Source organism: Chrysochloris asiatica, unplaced genomic scaffold (assembly GCF_000296735.1).
Source record: "Chrysochloris asiatica unplaced genomic scaffold, ChrAsi1.0 scaffold00071, whole genome shotgun sequence".
Classification (NCBI taxonomy): Eukaryota; Metazoa; Chordata; class Mammalia; order Afrosoricida; family Chrysochloridae; genus Chrysochloris; species Chrysochloris asiatica.
The window spans coordinates 6,562,643-6,579,467 of record NW_006408589.1 but is presented as its reverse complement, the minus strand read 5'-3'; the positions used below and the strand labels follow the sequence as shown (position 1 = coordinate 6,579,467).

The window sequence follows — 16,825 nt, the reverse complement described above, 5'->3', positions numbered from 1 at the left end:
ATGGAGTCCTGGTGTGGTGCTGTGGGTTAATGCGCCAGACTGCAAAGCCGTTTGAAATGCAAGGTCGGTGGTTCAAATTCACCAGCTGCTCCTTGAAAATCCTATACAGGATCGCTATGGGTCAGAATCGACTCAATGGCACTCAACAAAAACATAAAGCCACAAAGTGCCTGGCTTACCAGCGTTCATGAGTGTGTTTAGTTTCAGAACAACAGGGGTAATGTAGAATTCCCACTGAATAGTTTTCCTCTTTAACAGACTGATCTGGTAATAAAAGGGGTTGGAAGATGATGCTGATAGGATTTTGTGATTCAGCTGTAATTGTTATCAGGATCAATAGCAACTGTCACAACTGCAATTGTAGAAGACTTGTAACTAAAATTGGGGAGTAGTTAATCTTTCATTTTAGGGACAGAGGATCCCAGAAACATCAAGAAGGAAGAACATGAGTGGAGCATGTGATCCTACCTAGACAAGAGTTGACAGTAAAGACGGTGGCAGAGGCGATGATGCAGAGAGACAGAGCAACAAAGGACTATATAGGTCCACGGACTGAGAAAGGCTTTGTGCCTGTGGAAAAGAGGTTGGCTTGCAAAATGTGCCATATGGACATTTAAAGGAATATATATTTTTTGTTTTGTGTGTGTACAGCAAATATTTCTGCTTTCTTGATTTGTGAAAAGTAAGATAAAAAAGGAAAATCACAGGGAGGAAGCAGTATAACTGTTGTTGCGGGGGTGGGGTGGGGGACTATAAACACTTAGATGAACAAAATGTAAGACTGGTTGAAAGTAAGGCTGATGATCTTGTCTGTTAACCTTCACTCACTTCACAATTAAGATATTAAAAAACGTATCTTAAAAATATTAATAATTTCTTTGGGAAACTTCATAATCCACTGTACAAGCCTGATTTTGCCTTTATGCTTCTTTTGGTTCTGAAAACTCCAAGAACATTGAAAAGAACACAATTTGAGTCCCTTAAAGATGCCCAAACTGACATTTTGACGTGGTGTAAAAATTCAGTGAGTGCAGAATTCTTTGGGTAAGGGTTGCTGTTGTGAAGTGCTGTCGAGTTGGCTCCAACCCATAGTGACCCTGTATAGGGTTTTCGAGGAGCAGCTGGTGAACTTGAACTTCCAACCTTTTGGGTAAGAGTTGTTGCTGTTGTTAGGTGCCATCAAGGTCAGTACTGACCCATAGTGACCTTATGCACAGCAGAACAAAACACTGCCCAATCCTGGGCCAACCTTGCTACTGTTGCCACACCTGAATCCATCGATGCTGCCACTTGGCCAATCCATCTTTCCTTTTTTTCTCTGACCCTCCATCTTACCAAACATGATATTCTTCTCCAGCGGCTGGTCCCTCCTGACAATATGTCCGAAGCATGAGAGACCAAGTTTGGCCATCTTGGCCTCTAAAGAGCACTCTGGCTGCACTTCTTCCAAAATGGATCTATTGGTTCTTTTGGCAGCCCATAGCACTTTCAGTATTCTCCTCCAACACCATAACTCTAAAGCATCAATTCCTCTACGGTCTTCCTTATTCAATGTCCAGTTTTTCGAGAGATGGAAATTCTGCCTTCAGAAGTGTATAGACCTAGATGGTAGTTATATCGTGAAACAATATCTTGATATTTTGATAGCTTTGTTTAATAAAGGTTTCTATGAATTTGTAGCAATGTATTTTAACTTACTCTCATACTTTGAAAGGGTAATGTTCCCTATCTGTGGCTCCCATTCTTAACACACATGGTCCTGGAAATAGAATCTCTGCCCTCAAGGAGTTTCTACGCACAGTCTCGAGAGAGGGCAGAGTAGCATACTTCTAACACCCAGGGGTGTAAAGAAGTGGCACAAAGACGTGAAGAGCAAGAAAATGTGCACCTGTCCATCTACTACACCAAGCTGGACTGTTCCAGCCAACAGCAACATCTCTAGTGAGTTTGGAAAATGTCAGATGGATAAAACCACATTTCAGTGCCCTATCCCACCCCCCAACCCCCACCTCAAAAAAACAAATTTATTCAACTCTACTTATGTTGACTCTATTTCAGCAGACAACAGAACTGCCTGTATACAAAAACTTTTTTAAAAAAAGGGAGGAGGGCAAACTGGGAAAGGGGCAGGGGGAGGAATCCAAACTATAAAGAATTTCTTAAACTAAATTCAACGCTTGAAATAGTTTAAAAAATAATTTATTTTTAGATAGTAACTGAACCACGTGAACATGGTAAGCACACCAGGAAAATGCTGACTTAAGAGGCAGATGCACTGGTGACATGTTTTATTCATGGCCGGCGACTCTTGGCTGTAGTTACCAATGCTCAGCCTACATCCGGGAGGGCACAGAGAGTTGCCTAAGAATTTATGACTCCATATGAGACCAAAATATTACAAAAATGAATATACAACAAATCCCACAACATGCATATCAGGTGTTATTTTTTGTAAAGAAAAAAAAAAAAAACTGTACCATTGTTCTTAGGTTAAAAACACATACAACAATTGCTTCAAAATGTTACTGAGCCAGTGAGTAGCTTTCTTGCTCTGTATATTTCAATGATTAGAAAAGACACATTTACTATTCCATAGGAGTTTGTCCTTAACCACAAAAAAACAACAAAAAACATACACACACACACACCTTTTTTTTAATTTAAAGAGACAGTGGGTAAAATCTTTATACCAAAAAGAATTTCTTGTGGTGTAATGCTGTAAGATAAGCACCAGTGACGGCTAACTGCAAGGTCAGCAGTTCAAACCCCATTAGTCGCTACTTGGAAACCCTACACTGGGGGTTGCTATGAGTAGGAAAAGACTCAACAACACTAACACCAACAACAATGCCACCATAAAAAGTTGTGTAGAGCTGGGTGACTTGGTTGTTACCCTGAAGCTGCAGCAGAGAGCACTACAGAAAAGGGGGTTGGAGGAATGCCCCCATCAGCCCCAGCCCCCGAGATCCCTGGACAGAGAATCACCATCTGGCATCACTTCTGAAAAGATCCTCTAAACCTCAGACTATCTTACCCTTCCAAGTCAAATGTTAAGTTAGCAGCCAGTTTAGCTTCTCAATACTGAGAAATATCCTAATTTTCTAAAGCCCACTGCAGAACTTTGAAAGGAAAAGTTAGCAAGTTATTATTGAAGAGTAATTTTAGGAAGTTCTACTTAGAACTATTTTTTATTAAAAAAAGATTTCTGAATCTCAAGATAAATCACCTTGTTTTTAAATGCCACAAAATCAACAAGAAGGCGATGAGGGAGTGAACTGATTTGCTGCACACCAACCCTGTGTGACTCCTGAGACAATACTCTTCTCCATCCCAGGGCCACCCACAAGAGAAAGCTGCATTTCCTGCTGACTCTGCCTGCCCCCAAACTACCACCATGTTTAACAACCTCAACTTTGACCTGAATATGCTTATAAGCCAGGTTTTTTTGTTTTGTTTTGAAGAAAAACTCAACTTTTAAAACTGGAAGGCTGCCCATTGTGGTGGCAAGTACCTATGGCTGGTCAATTAGCAGCTTTGGCAAACGACTCATCTGTATTACAGCTTCCTCCTCTATACAAATGGAACCAATCTCTACCTCCAAAATAAAAACATTATAAAGCACCTAATGAGATTTTATACGTAAAGTGCTCACCACAGTACCTACAAATGGGAACAACTGTGTTCTTCTTGCTTGTTGAGAACATTGACTAAAACTAGTGGACTGTGCCCAAAACAAAATAAAAAATTCCTCTCAGTAACTTGTCTGGAATTGTTGCTGTCTTAGTCTGTTGTTGTAAGTGTTGTCAAGTTGATTCCAATTCAACGTGACTGTGTACAGGGTTTCCGAGGACCAGCTGGTGTTTAATGCTGGTAGCATGAGTTCACCTTAAATGTCCACAGGAAGCCTTCAAATGACATTCTGCTATTATCTCCTCTTCAACAGCAGGAGCGCATGTCACACACAGGTGCACTTCTGTAATTACGTGGATACCTGCCACTTCACTTAGACATCATGTGGTGTGGCTACTGTAGAGGAATATATTTCATGTTTTTGAGAACTTGTAAAATCCCCTTACCCTGCGCAAATTTTCAAAATACTGGGAAAGTAGCCATGATACACAGAGTATACAGCGGCATTTAAATTGGCAATAGAGTGAAAACAGATGTCTGACTATGGAGAAATAACATTATTTTTAGAAGCCTAAACACAACTGGGTGGGTGGGCAAATTTCAGCATTTTCTGGTCAGGACAATGTTAATATCAAGTTTACAAACCACAAAAAAGCTCCCCACTTTCCCTAAATAAAAGTTGGTGCAATGAAAGGTGTGATACAACACATCATCATTTTACCAGTGGGCTGTTCCAAGGAGAGCACTTCAAAAGCTTACATCCAGCATACAGAAGAGGAACGCGGCATATCATGTGAGGCAGCTTGCTAATACTATGAAATGAAAAGAGAGAACAATCCACATCCAGGACTCTGACTAGTCTAAGTCTATTCTAAGAGCTCCCTTCTTTTTGTTGAGGGATACTTCAGGACTAAATGACATGAAAAGAGTATGGGCTTTGGAGAGAACAATCCACATCCAGGACTCTGACTAGTCTAAGTCTATTCTAAGAGCTCCCTTCTTTTTGTTGAGGGATACTTCAGGACTAAATGACATGAAAAAAGTATGGGCTTTGAAGCAAGAATCTCAATTTTGACAATTTGAGAGTTAAATGAAATTACTACAATGAAGTACCTAGCAGTAAACTCACCATTAATAATGACCACAAACTTAAAACAACAGAAACAAGCTTAATGCCTTCAAACAGATTCCAACCCATAACCACCCTGTACATGCGAACAGAGGAAAGCTTTCAGGACCTTCATTTGCTAAAACAGAATATACAAAATATGAACCAAGGAAAATTGGAAGCTGTCAAAAATGAAATGGAATGCATAAACATTGATATCCCAGGAATTAATGAGCTGAAATGGACTGATACTGGCCATTTTTAATCTTATAATCACACATGGTTTACTATGCCAGGAATGGCAAATTTAAGAGGAATGGCATTGCATTCATCATCAAAAAGAATATTTCAAGATCTGTCTTGAAGTACAACACTGTCAGTGATAGGATAATACCATAAACCTACAAAGAAGACCAGTTAATACAACTAACGATCAAATTTACACACCAATCACTAAAACCAGTGATGATGAAACTGAAGAATTCTAACAAATTCTTCAGTATGAAATTCATCAAACATGCAATCAAGATGTACTGATAGCTACTAGCAATTGAAATGCAAAGTTTGCCAACTAACAGGAAGGATCAGTAGTTGGAAAATATGGCTTTGGTGATAGAAACGATGCTGGATTTAGCATAATAGTCTTTTGGAACACCAATTACTTATTCACAGCAAATGTCTTTTTTTTAAAGAACATAAAAGACCACCATACACATGAACGGAATCCTGGTGTGGCACTGTGGGTTAATGCATCAGACTGCAAAGCTGTTTGAAGAGCAAGGTCAGTGGTTCAAGCTAACCAGCGGCTCCTCGGAAACCCTATACAGGGTTGCTATGGGTCAGAAATTGACTCAACAGCACTTAACGACAACATAGACATGGACAAAGGATCTCTGGTAGCGTAGTGGTTATGAGTCAGGCTGCTAAACTCACAGTCAGCAGTTCAAAACTACCAAGAGTTCCACGGGAGAAAAATGAGGCTTTCTGCTCCTGTAAAGATTTACAGCCTAGGAAACCCTATACAGAGTCCGTATGAGTTGGAACCCACTCCACAACACATCACGACCACCACCACAACGAACACACCAGCTGAAATACACAGAAGTTAAACTGACTACATCTGAGGAAAGAGACTGTGAAATAGCTCCATGCCATCAGCCAAAACAAGACCAGGGGCAGACTATGGAACTGACTATCTATTGCTCATATGAAAATTCAGGCTCAAGCTAAAGAAAATTAAAACAAGTCCATGAGAGCCAAAATATGATCCAAAGATGATCTCAAGAACAGATTTGATGCATTGTTACTAATGACCAAACACCAGAAGAGTTGTAGGATGATATAAAGACATCATAAATGAAGAAAGCAAATGGTAATTAAGAAAACAAGACAGATGAAACGCACTAAAATCAATGTCAGAAGAAACTCTGAAACTTGCTCTCCAGTGGGGCTATGCCAAAGCAAACAGAAGAAATGAGGAGGTACAAGAGCTAAAGAGAAAATTTCAACAGGCAGCTCAAGAACACAAAGTCAAATATAATAATGAAATGTGCAAAGACCTGGAGTTAGAAAACCAAAAGGGAAGAACATGCTCAGCACATCTCAAGCTGAAATAACTGTAGAAAAAATTCAAGACTCAATTGCAATACTGAAGGATTCTATGGCGACCCCTGGTGTGGTGATGTAGGCTAATGAGCAGGACTGCAAAGTCAGTTTGAACTGCAAGGTAGGTGGGGTTCAAGCTCACCAGCTGCTCCTCGGAAACCCTATACAGGGTCGCATGGGTAGGAACCAACTCAAAGGCACTTAACAACAACAACAATGAGCAAAATACTGGATGATGCAGAAAGCATCAAAAAGACATGGTTGATGTTCACCCATTTTAAGAGGAAGCATATGACCAAGAGCCAATGATACAGAATGAAAAAGTACAAAGTACACTGAGGGCACTGGCAAAGAACAAGGCTCTGGGAATTGATGGAATACAAATTGGTATCTTTCAACAAACTGGGACAGCACTGGAGGCACTCACTCATCTATGCCAAAAAATATGGAAGACAGCTATCTGGCCAATTGATTGGAAGAGAATCACATTTGTGCCCTTTTCAAGGAGAGGTGGCCTGAAAGAATGTGTAATTCATCAGACAATATCATTAATATCACACGCAAGTAAAATTTTGCTAAAGCTAATTCAAAAACAGCTTCATCAGTACATCTGCCAAAGGTTCAGGACAAATTCAGATGGAGACATGGAACGAGGGATATCAAAGCTGATATAAGATATATCTTGGCTGAAAGCAGAGAATACCTGAAAGATGTTTACCTGTGCTATATTAAGTATGCAAAGGCTTTCAATTGTGTGGATCATGACAAGTTATGAGAGTAAAACTTGAATATAGACCAAGAGAAAGTTGTTCAAACAGGACAAGGAGACACTGAACAGCTTAAATTTAGGAAAGCTGTGCACCAGAGTAGTATTCTTTCACCATACTTACTCAATCTGTGTGCTGAACAAATAATCAGAGAAACTGGATTATATGAAGAAGAATGTGGCATCAGGACTGGAGGAAAACTCATTAACAACCTGCAATGTGCAGATGATACAACCTTGCTCACTGAGAGTGAAGAGGACTTAAAACACTGACGAAGATCATAGACCACAGCCTTCAGTATGGATTATACCTCAATGAAAAGAAATGAACCAATGAACCAATAATTAACATTATGATAAATGGAAAAAAGGTTGAAGTCGTTAAAGACTTCATTTTGCTTGTATCAACCATCAACATTTATGGTAGCAGCAGTCAAGAAATCAAACGACACACTGCATTAGGCAAATCTGCTGCACAAGACCTTTTAAAAGTGTCCAAGGGCAAAGATGTCAGTTTGAGGACTAAGGTGCGACTGACCCAAGCCATGACATTTTCAATAACCTCATATGCATGTGAAAGTTAGACAAATGAATAAAGAAAACCATAGAAGAATTGATGCATTTGAGTTATGGTGTTGGAAGAGAATATTAAAAGTACCATGGACTGACAGAATACCAATCAAATCTGTGTTGTTAGAAGTACAAACTAGAATGCTCCTCAGAAGTCAGGATGGCCAGACTTCATCTCTCATGCTTCTGACATATCCCTGGTGAAAGACATCATGTTTGGTGAAGTGGAGCATCAACGGAAAAGAGGACGACTGCCAACAATGGCAGCAGCAACGCATTCAAGTATAGTAATGATTATTAGGTTGGTGCAGGATTGGGCAGCAGCGTTTCTTTCTGTTGTGTATGTGGTCGCTATGAGTTGGTACTTGAGGGCACCTAATGACAACAACCACGAAACAAGAGATAGCAAAAGAGACAATAGCTACTTTTTTAAGAAATGGACTTCAGGTTTTCCATGAATTCCTCAATTCAAAGGCAGTGTAAACCGAAACTCAATCTATGTGTGGCAAGAACAACCAAGAGAGATGAACCTTGGCTGAAAGCTAACAATTCTTATTTATTTTTCCCAGCCGTCAATTCCTAATAGGAGTTGGCCAAACAAAGCTGGGGTCTCTATTTTCCCTTTAAAAGTAGCTAATTTGCATATGAATTGTTGAATGTAAACTTGATTATCTGTTCTGTAACCTTAACCCAATTTACTAAAGCAAGTGTTTCTTTGTTTTAATTTGTTAATATGTGGTAGGTCAATGTACAAGGGCAAGTTCAGAGATAGATACTGCCTTTCTGCTTGCCAGAGTTACATCTAGTATGATGAAGACAGCACATGAACCAGAGCTGTCAAGAAAGAGCAAAAAGGAAAGAAATGAAAAGATGTAAATTGGCAACCTTGCAAAGCATTAAGGGAAAACAACAACAACAAACAAGCATGGAAACTGCACCTGTGTATGAGCACCTGGGAAGGGAGAACACAGCATCCACTTGACAGTCCTTCTGTAATTTATCTTTTGCAATGTGTTTCAAACCCTGTAAAGCACTACCTTTCCTGTAACTGGGCTGAAATAATGCCAACTAACTTTGTCTTAACTCTTACTCTCTTATCAATGGTCAGGAACAATGAGTACTCACACAACTGGAGAAAGATGGGAAGACCACCTTGAGATGTCTGTAGGCATATAATAGCATACCTTTCTCTTCACTTCTTGACTTTCCCACTATGAAATGATAAACAACAACTCTAAGCCTACAGCTACACAGATCTCAGTTAAAACATTATCTCTTCTAAGAACTATGTGGCAAGTTCTAAAAACTTCTCTCAGTCTCATTTTCTCCATATTACAGGTGGAGATAATAATACATGCCTTCCAAGAATTAGATACAATAATTTATGTAAATTATCTAGTATATATCATGGTATATCTAAGAGTTTTAAAGAGGGTACTGTCATTATTATAGTCTCCTTATGAAGACTCAATACCAACCAATATGGGTCGGAATCAAACCCTGTGAGTCTCTGGGGGTTTTGACTCATGAATTACTGAACGTACTTCTCTACCAGGATATCTACCCTGAATGGAATAAAACATATTCCCAAAACATAGGTAAAGAGCTCTGCTTCTTTGATGAGGCACCAGTGATGTGTGTTACCAACCAAGCTTACTAACTGCCAAAGAGTTTAAGGATTATCACAGGCTCACTAGCAGTGAGATTATGGATAATCCACTTAATCTTCTGAAGCCACCATTTAAATAAGGATATTATCTATCTTTTAAGTTTTTGTCCAGAGTTTTAAATGATAAAATGAATTACAAAGAGCTTAACAAAGTTTCTGGCACAAGTAACTGCTCAATATTTGGAACATTATTTTTATTTATTATTTCTACTAATGCATATACCAAAGTATAACCATCATCTCTTACATTACGAGATCAAGCCCACAAAAATCTGGAGGAGACTCTTGTGGCCATCCAGTAGATTTCCCAAAACCACACTTTAAGAACCACTGGCAAGACCACCAAGATGTAGCGGTTTCGTGACAAACAGGGCTTTCCCCAATTACTCCCTTCTTTCACATCTGCCTCCTCTACTAACTTTAAAGTATTATTTTAGTCTGAGTAAATGGTTATGGTAGGTGGTATTGCATACTGTCATGCTACAGAATGTTAAGCTCATGCTGTTGTATGTAACAGTTACGAAGATTAATCAGTGTCACCACCAATCAATCTTCAAACCAAAGTTCTTCCATAGTTCCTATTTATCAATGACTGGCTTTAAAACAGTCCTCACAATGAAAGACTTGATAAATTTATTCAAGGAAATTTAGAGATGCCTGTAAATAGTTTTTCGGAGGTGTGGGGGGTAAGGGACAGTCCAGACAGTCATCCTGCCCCCTGAAACACACATGCCCCAACATAAGATTAAAGTTAACTCTGTTGTTGCTAAGTGCTATTGAGTAAGTTCCGACTCACAGCGACCCTGTATAGGGTTTCCAAGAAGCAGCTGATAGGTTTGAACTGTCAACCTTGTGGTTAGAAGGTCAGTGCTGATCCTACAGTGCCACACCATAGGGCAATTTATAACTAAGGTTTTTAACTATAAATGAATAATTTTAATACCTAAACTTTACTATTTGTCTGACAAACATTTAAAAGTATTTAACCTCCTAAAAGATTACTTTATAGCTCATTTTAGAAAACCGAATACTAGAAACAAGAGTTTGTATTTTAAATAATAATATTCCATTACATTCAGATTTACCATTAATGGAATGATTCCATTAGTTCCCATCTGCCTAAAAACAGGGAGAGGAAAAAAGATAAAACTCCAAAAGAGCTCATTTCTCCATAAATGAATTTTGACATATTAACTTTTATGTCTATCACCTAGGGGAGAGGATTACTTCACGTTTGGGAAACTGAATGTACTTTTATAGGAGACATAGCATCACCTAGCTAAGGTTAAATTTTTCTGCCAATGAAGTAACCAAGACCTGCTAAGAACACACGTGAAAGAGCTAATGAGAAATGCCTGTGCATGTCTTTCCCGGTCCAAGGAAAGGAGCTACTAGTAAAACTGAACGAATTACAACATATGAACAGTATCAAACATCTTCAGGGTTTCTCAGCAAGTTCACTATTTTACTGCTCTGCTGAGGTTATTCTCAAATGCCAAAGTAGTCCAGGAACATAATTTGGACTATAAATCCCACTGATCTATGACTTTAAATCCTATCTGAGGTGTCTTTGTGAAAAACTATCAGAAATTTACAGAGGGAAACTGAGACTGTGACTTCTCTGGTCCTCCTCTAGAGATGACTCAAAACCATAAAACTATGCTTCCCTGATAGGCTGAGCCTTGAAGTTTAGAAAACTTATCAAATCAAAATAAAGAGGTGACTTGGATCTAAGGTTTTAATTAACTGGCAGCTGTGCAAACACATTTTTTAATGAAAGGTAGTTCATTTTTGGCAAAAAGATATCATCTACTTTAAAGAATAGCTACCTATTATACATTGGTGGTGACATATTTGTTCTAAGAGCTCAACTTCAAAAACCACAAAAAGAAAAAACCACCACTTGCATGATTCTAGAACAAAAAGAACACTCTAAAGCAACAAAAAAAGTTGAGAATAAGAACAAAGAGCCATGAAACAGATAAGTCATAAAGTTACCTCTATATCCTGGATAATCTTTGGGTATAATGACCTATAAAATGAATTAGGAGGGCCATCTGTGGGTCTGTTTTTAAACAGGTACTGATCCCTGGCAAATAAAAACAAATAGATGTTACATTTTTGCACATGATAGACCAAATTTTAAACACAATGCGTACAAAGATACTGTATCTTTCATGCCTTGTGACTTGCACTGAACTTGTATGGTTCAAAATGTACATGTTAGAGGCAAATATACTATAATTCACAGGTCTCTTAACATGACCCTGGTCTTTTCTGAGTGTATCTATCTAAAATACAATTCATCTAGCCTTTCATTCTACACAGTGCTACTGTGCCTTTGTGAAAAAAAATCTCACAGTATTTATCAAGCTCCCTCCAATAAAGCAAACGAAGCCCTGAGTCTCACTCACCCCACCACCAGCCCTCACAGGTAGTTCTACCCTTCTCTGTGCTAACTGGGCAGAGTCAGTGTCAGGCATGCCATATGCACTGCTGTAGAACAATCCTTCTAAGCAAATGGTTTTTCCTTAACAAAAGCACTGCCTGCCATGCCCCCCACATCCCAAGGAGGTACAAAAACAAATAGTAAAACAACATTTACTTTTGCCTTATCTATCTTATCTAAGAAAAATGTAAAGGGAAAAACATAAATACACAGCTTTGAAAAGTCTATTGCCCATTCAAACTACACAATACTTTATGAGTTAATAAACATAAAGAAAAGATGCATTTTAGAAGGGAAAATCGAGGAAATTTTGACAATTTTAGTTTTCTCCTCCAGTCCCCACAACTGTTGATCATTCATCTTTTCCCCCTACTTTAAAATACACTTACATACTTTACAAACATAATTGCCTTTTTCAGTAATCAATCTGTGTGCTGAAGACACTTCTTTTTTTTATTAAGGAAACAAGCAACTCAAATACTTACCACCCTCTTCTTTCTGAAAGCCCCTTCCATAGAGGATCAGTGCGCACCATTCGCTCAATCAGCTTCTTCCACAGCATCCCTTCCGAGATCACTCGCTGCCATTCTTTACACACCAGCTCTGCTGCACACAGAGACCTGGCATCCAGGTAGGAAAGAATATTTTCTGCTATGTGATCTAAACCTTGCTCTACAAAACAGAAAATGAAGAAATGGGAAGGGTAGATGGAAATATGCCAGCCAACCTTTCTTTAAAGATCAAAGGAATAAAGAAATCGTACAATAGTGTAACGAATAAAAAAAGTTCTACTGATACACAAAAGTGCATGAATTTATAAGCACATTATATACTTCTTTTGGACCTGGATTTTTTTAATGAAAAACTATGGATGGCAACTGTTTTTTGTGTGTGAAAGCTGACCCTGGACAGTTCTAGATTTGTTAGGTTCTTTGATAAAAGACTTATTTTCATTTACTTTCATATAACTCTTACAAAATTCCTATAGATGAGGCATTATAAGAGCTCCAAATTTTATAGATTTGGCACAAAGAGATAAAGGTTTCACAACTTTTGAGTGGTGAAGTCAACACTGGAACCAAATCTCTCACTTCAAAGATGCTGTTTTTTCTTTCCCTCTCTCATTCACTGTCTCCTATAACAAATCATAACTCATTAATCTGTCCCTGGGAGCTAAGAAGACAAAAAAGGTGCAATTTCTTTAAAAGTAAGTGTAAAGTTAAATAACCACCCAAGACTTAAATGAGAGTCAGTTGCACTTAAAGATCTACTTTATCAATCATTTCTTCATCTCCTCCTTGTGGCTATCTATTATCTATTCCTGAATACATTATAAGTATCCTCATAAGCATGAACCAGAAATTCTAGAAGCTTAGAGGTTATTGGGTTCAACATCCATGTGATGCAAGGGTCTTCTCACAGATAACCAATTGAGACCTGACCTCTGCCTGACATTCACTATAGTAAGCAGATCACTATGGTCTGCACTGTTACCCCTGGAAATGGCCACCTGTGGTTTCAGTCAGGCCTCAGGAGTTACAGGAAATAAAGTTCATACCCAAATCTAGTTGATGTAATGAAGAAAACAATGTGTATATAAAGTCAGAAAACTCCAATGTCACCACTTCCTAGTTCTACAGCAAGAAGCAAATAAACAGTCCTGTGTCTTTATATTCTATCTTATAAAATGGTCATCACGAGTAACAGCTATTTCTTTCTCCTATCTGTAAGAATCAAATCAAACAATTTTATGAAAAGATTTTCAAGATAATAAAGGACTATACAAGGTTATTACTTGTCCTCTTTTTCAAGTTAGTAAAAGCCGTATAGTAGTACTAAACTTTGGTGTTAAAATACCAGGGTGTGGGTAAGTCATTAAACCTTCAGAGTCTCAGTTTCCTCATCTGGGGATAATCTCATTGCCCTATTTTGAAAACAGTAAAATGAGATGATGTATTTTTAAAATGCTTTACATCTAAGGTTTTATTCAATTCTATGATTATTACACTGAGACTGGGATCTTACGAGCTCTATGAGCTGGCAGCTATTGAGCACTCTCTCCCTGTGCAGTGGAAAGAAGAGTGATGAAAATTAAAGATGCCTGAAATCAACTAGTCTAACAGACTTATGGAAATCATGAACATCAGCCTCCATGATCCTGAGACCAGAAGAACTAGATCGTGCTCAGCTACTACTACCAACTATTCTGAAAGGGCTAACACCACCAGTGGTCCTGGATAATCAGGAAACACCCCCTTCTAGACTGAAACCCTAAGGGGTTTCAAAGAGTCTAGGTATGCTTGCTGGTAACCACCCTGGTCTACTTGTGAGTGAGTGTGGGGGAAATGCAGCAATGAAGACATGGACTGAGTTTGGCCATGTTCCATTGACACCTGTTAACCTTGAGAGAAGAGAAAGGGATAGCTAGTCTGACGTTTAGGGAGATGTGTGACAAGCCAATGGACACTGACCTATCCCTTGTGGGCTAGAGCTGAGAATAAAGCGGCCAGCTGGTCTGAAGTGGGGGGAAGTGTGCGAGAACTTCCAAACTGGCACATAGTACCCATTTGACCTAGCTTAGATGGCTAGCTGACCAGAACTCAACCAGATGAAGATAAAGAAGTCTAATACTGAGAGCAAACATAAATTGCTACAATTTGATGAATTGGACCTTTGTTTATGGATTCAGCTGTTCAAAATTTCAACTGAAATGGAAGGATTCTTCATATCAAGAATCAAGCTTATTTTCTCAGAGCACTGGGCTGATAGGGACAGAAAACTTAGACTCTGGCTATCAAAAATGGGGGGCTATAATGGCACAAAGTAGCTGGTTTACAAACTTTCATGTGTGCTTAGTTTCAGAATGAGGAGGGTAAGACAGAATCCCCACCGAATAGCTTTCCTCTTTTCCAGATGGATCTGGTGAGAGGGGATGGGGGGTGATGCTGTTAAGTCTTATAATTCAATTGGGAATAACTGTTACCAGGATTAATCGTGATGGTCACAACTGTAATTGTAGAAGATGTGTAACTAAAAGGGGGGAATAGTTAATCTTTCATTTCAGGAAGAGAGGATCCCAGGTCCATCAAGAGGAAAGATCATAGGTGGAGTGTGAGATCCTATCCAGAAAATCAGTGACAGCAGAGACGGTGGCAGAGGCAATGGCATCGAGAGAAAGAGCAGCTGAGGACTCTAGGCCCATGGACTGAGAAAGGCTGTGTTGTGTGCCTGTGGGCAGGGAGCTGGTTTGCAAAGTGTGCCCTGTGGACATTTAAATGATTATGTATTTTTTGTTTTATGTATGTACATGAAATATTTTAACTTTGTTCATTTGTGAAATATAAGATGTAAAAGGGAAGCCACAGGGAAGAAGTAGGATAACTGTTGTTACAGAGAGGGGAGTGTAACCATTGAGATGAAACAAAACGTATGATTGGTTGAAAGTAAGACTGATAATTTTGTCTGTTTACCTTCACTTACCACAAAATAAAAAGTTTTTTTTAAAGAAAGAACATGAAGAAGAAGAAGATGGTCCTGGATAGGGTGGGAGACAATGTGGAACAAAACTAAAAATTATAAATAAGACCAGATTTACTGGTCAGAAAGACATTGTAGGTATCTGAGACTATGGCCCTTGAGGTCTGAAACTGAACTCACCATTGTGCCTCAATTTTCAGGCAAGCAGTAGATAGGCTTCACTCTCCCATTAAGATTTACAGCCTTGGAGACCCTGTGCAGGATTACTATATGAGTCGGAACAAACTCCATAGCACACCACCACCACCATCTATGCCAAGAAATTTAGACAATAGCTACCTTGCCAACCAAGAGGAGAAATCCATATTTGTGCCCATTCCAAAGACAGATAACTCGAAAGAATGCAGAAATCGTAAAACATCACATTCAAGTAAAATTTTGCTTAAGATAATTCAAAAACAGTTGCAACAATGCATCAACAGGGAACTGCCAGAAATTCAAGTCAGATTCAATAAAGAACGTGAAGCTAGGGATATCACTGCTGTCATCAGATGGATCTTGGCTGAAAACAGAGAATTCCAGAAAGATGTTTACTTGCACTTTATTGACTATGCAAATGTTTTTGACTATGAGGATTATAGCATACTATGAATAGCATTGCAAATAATGGGTTCTAGAACATTTCATTCTAACTGTGCTCATGAAGAAACTATACATAGACCAAGAGGCAGTTGTTAGAACAAAACAGGGGGATAATGTAGTCTAAAGTCTAAAAGGTGTGTGCCAGTGTTGCAACCTTTCACCATACTTACTCAGTCTGTATGTTAAGCAAATAATCTGAGAAACTGGATTATATGAAGCAAAACATGGTCATCAGGATTGAAGGAAGACTCATTAACAGCCTGTAGTATGCAGGTGATACAACTTTGCTTGCTGAAAGCAAAGAGAACTTAAAATACTTACAGATGAAGATCAAAGACTATACAGCCTTCGTATGGATTACACCTCAATGTAAAGAAAACAAAGATTCTTACAATTGGACCAATAAATAACATTATTGTAAATGAAGAAAAGACGAAAACTGTCAAAGACTTCATTTTGCTTGGATCCACAATCAATACTCATGGAAACAGCAGTCAAGAAATCAATTGACATACTAGGCAAATCTGCTGCACAAGACCTCTTTAAAGTGTTCAAAAGAAAAGATCAGTTTGAGGACTAAGGTGCATCATGGTATTTTGAATTGCCTCATATGCATGTGAAAATTAGACAATGAATACGGAAGACTGAAGAATCGATGCATCTGAATTACAGTGTGGAAGAATATTAAAAGTACCATGCACTGCCAGAAGAACAAACAAATCTGTCTTGAAAGAAATACAGCCCGAATGCGCTCCTCAGAAGTCAGGATGGCAAGACTTCATCTATCACACTTCAGACATATTATCAAGAGGAACCAAGTGAAGGATATCATCCTTGGTACAGTAAAAGGACAGGAAAAAAACAAACAACCAAACAAAGAGGAAGACTGCCTCAACCAGATGGATGACA

The 16,825-nt window shown here is 38.7% G+C and overlaps 1 protein-coding gene across 1 annotated transcript in view; it reads right to left on the bottom strand.

Moving 5' to 3' along the window:
• The window catches only part of FBXW11 (F-box and WD repeat domain containing 11), a 99,067-nt gene that overhangs the window by 19,803 nt on the left and 62,439 nt on the right, over positions 1-16,825 (bottom strand). Inside the window, exons 4-5 of the mRNA XM_006864813.1 lie at positions 12,283-12,469; positions 11,347-11,437 (exon numbers count right to left, since the gene is read on the bottom strand). Coding sequence (XP_006864875.1) covers positions 11,347-11,437; positions 12,283-12,469 — 278 coding nt within the window. The remainder of the gene's footprint in view (positions 1-11,346; positions 11,438-12,282; positions 12,470-16,825) is intronic.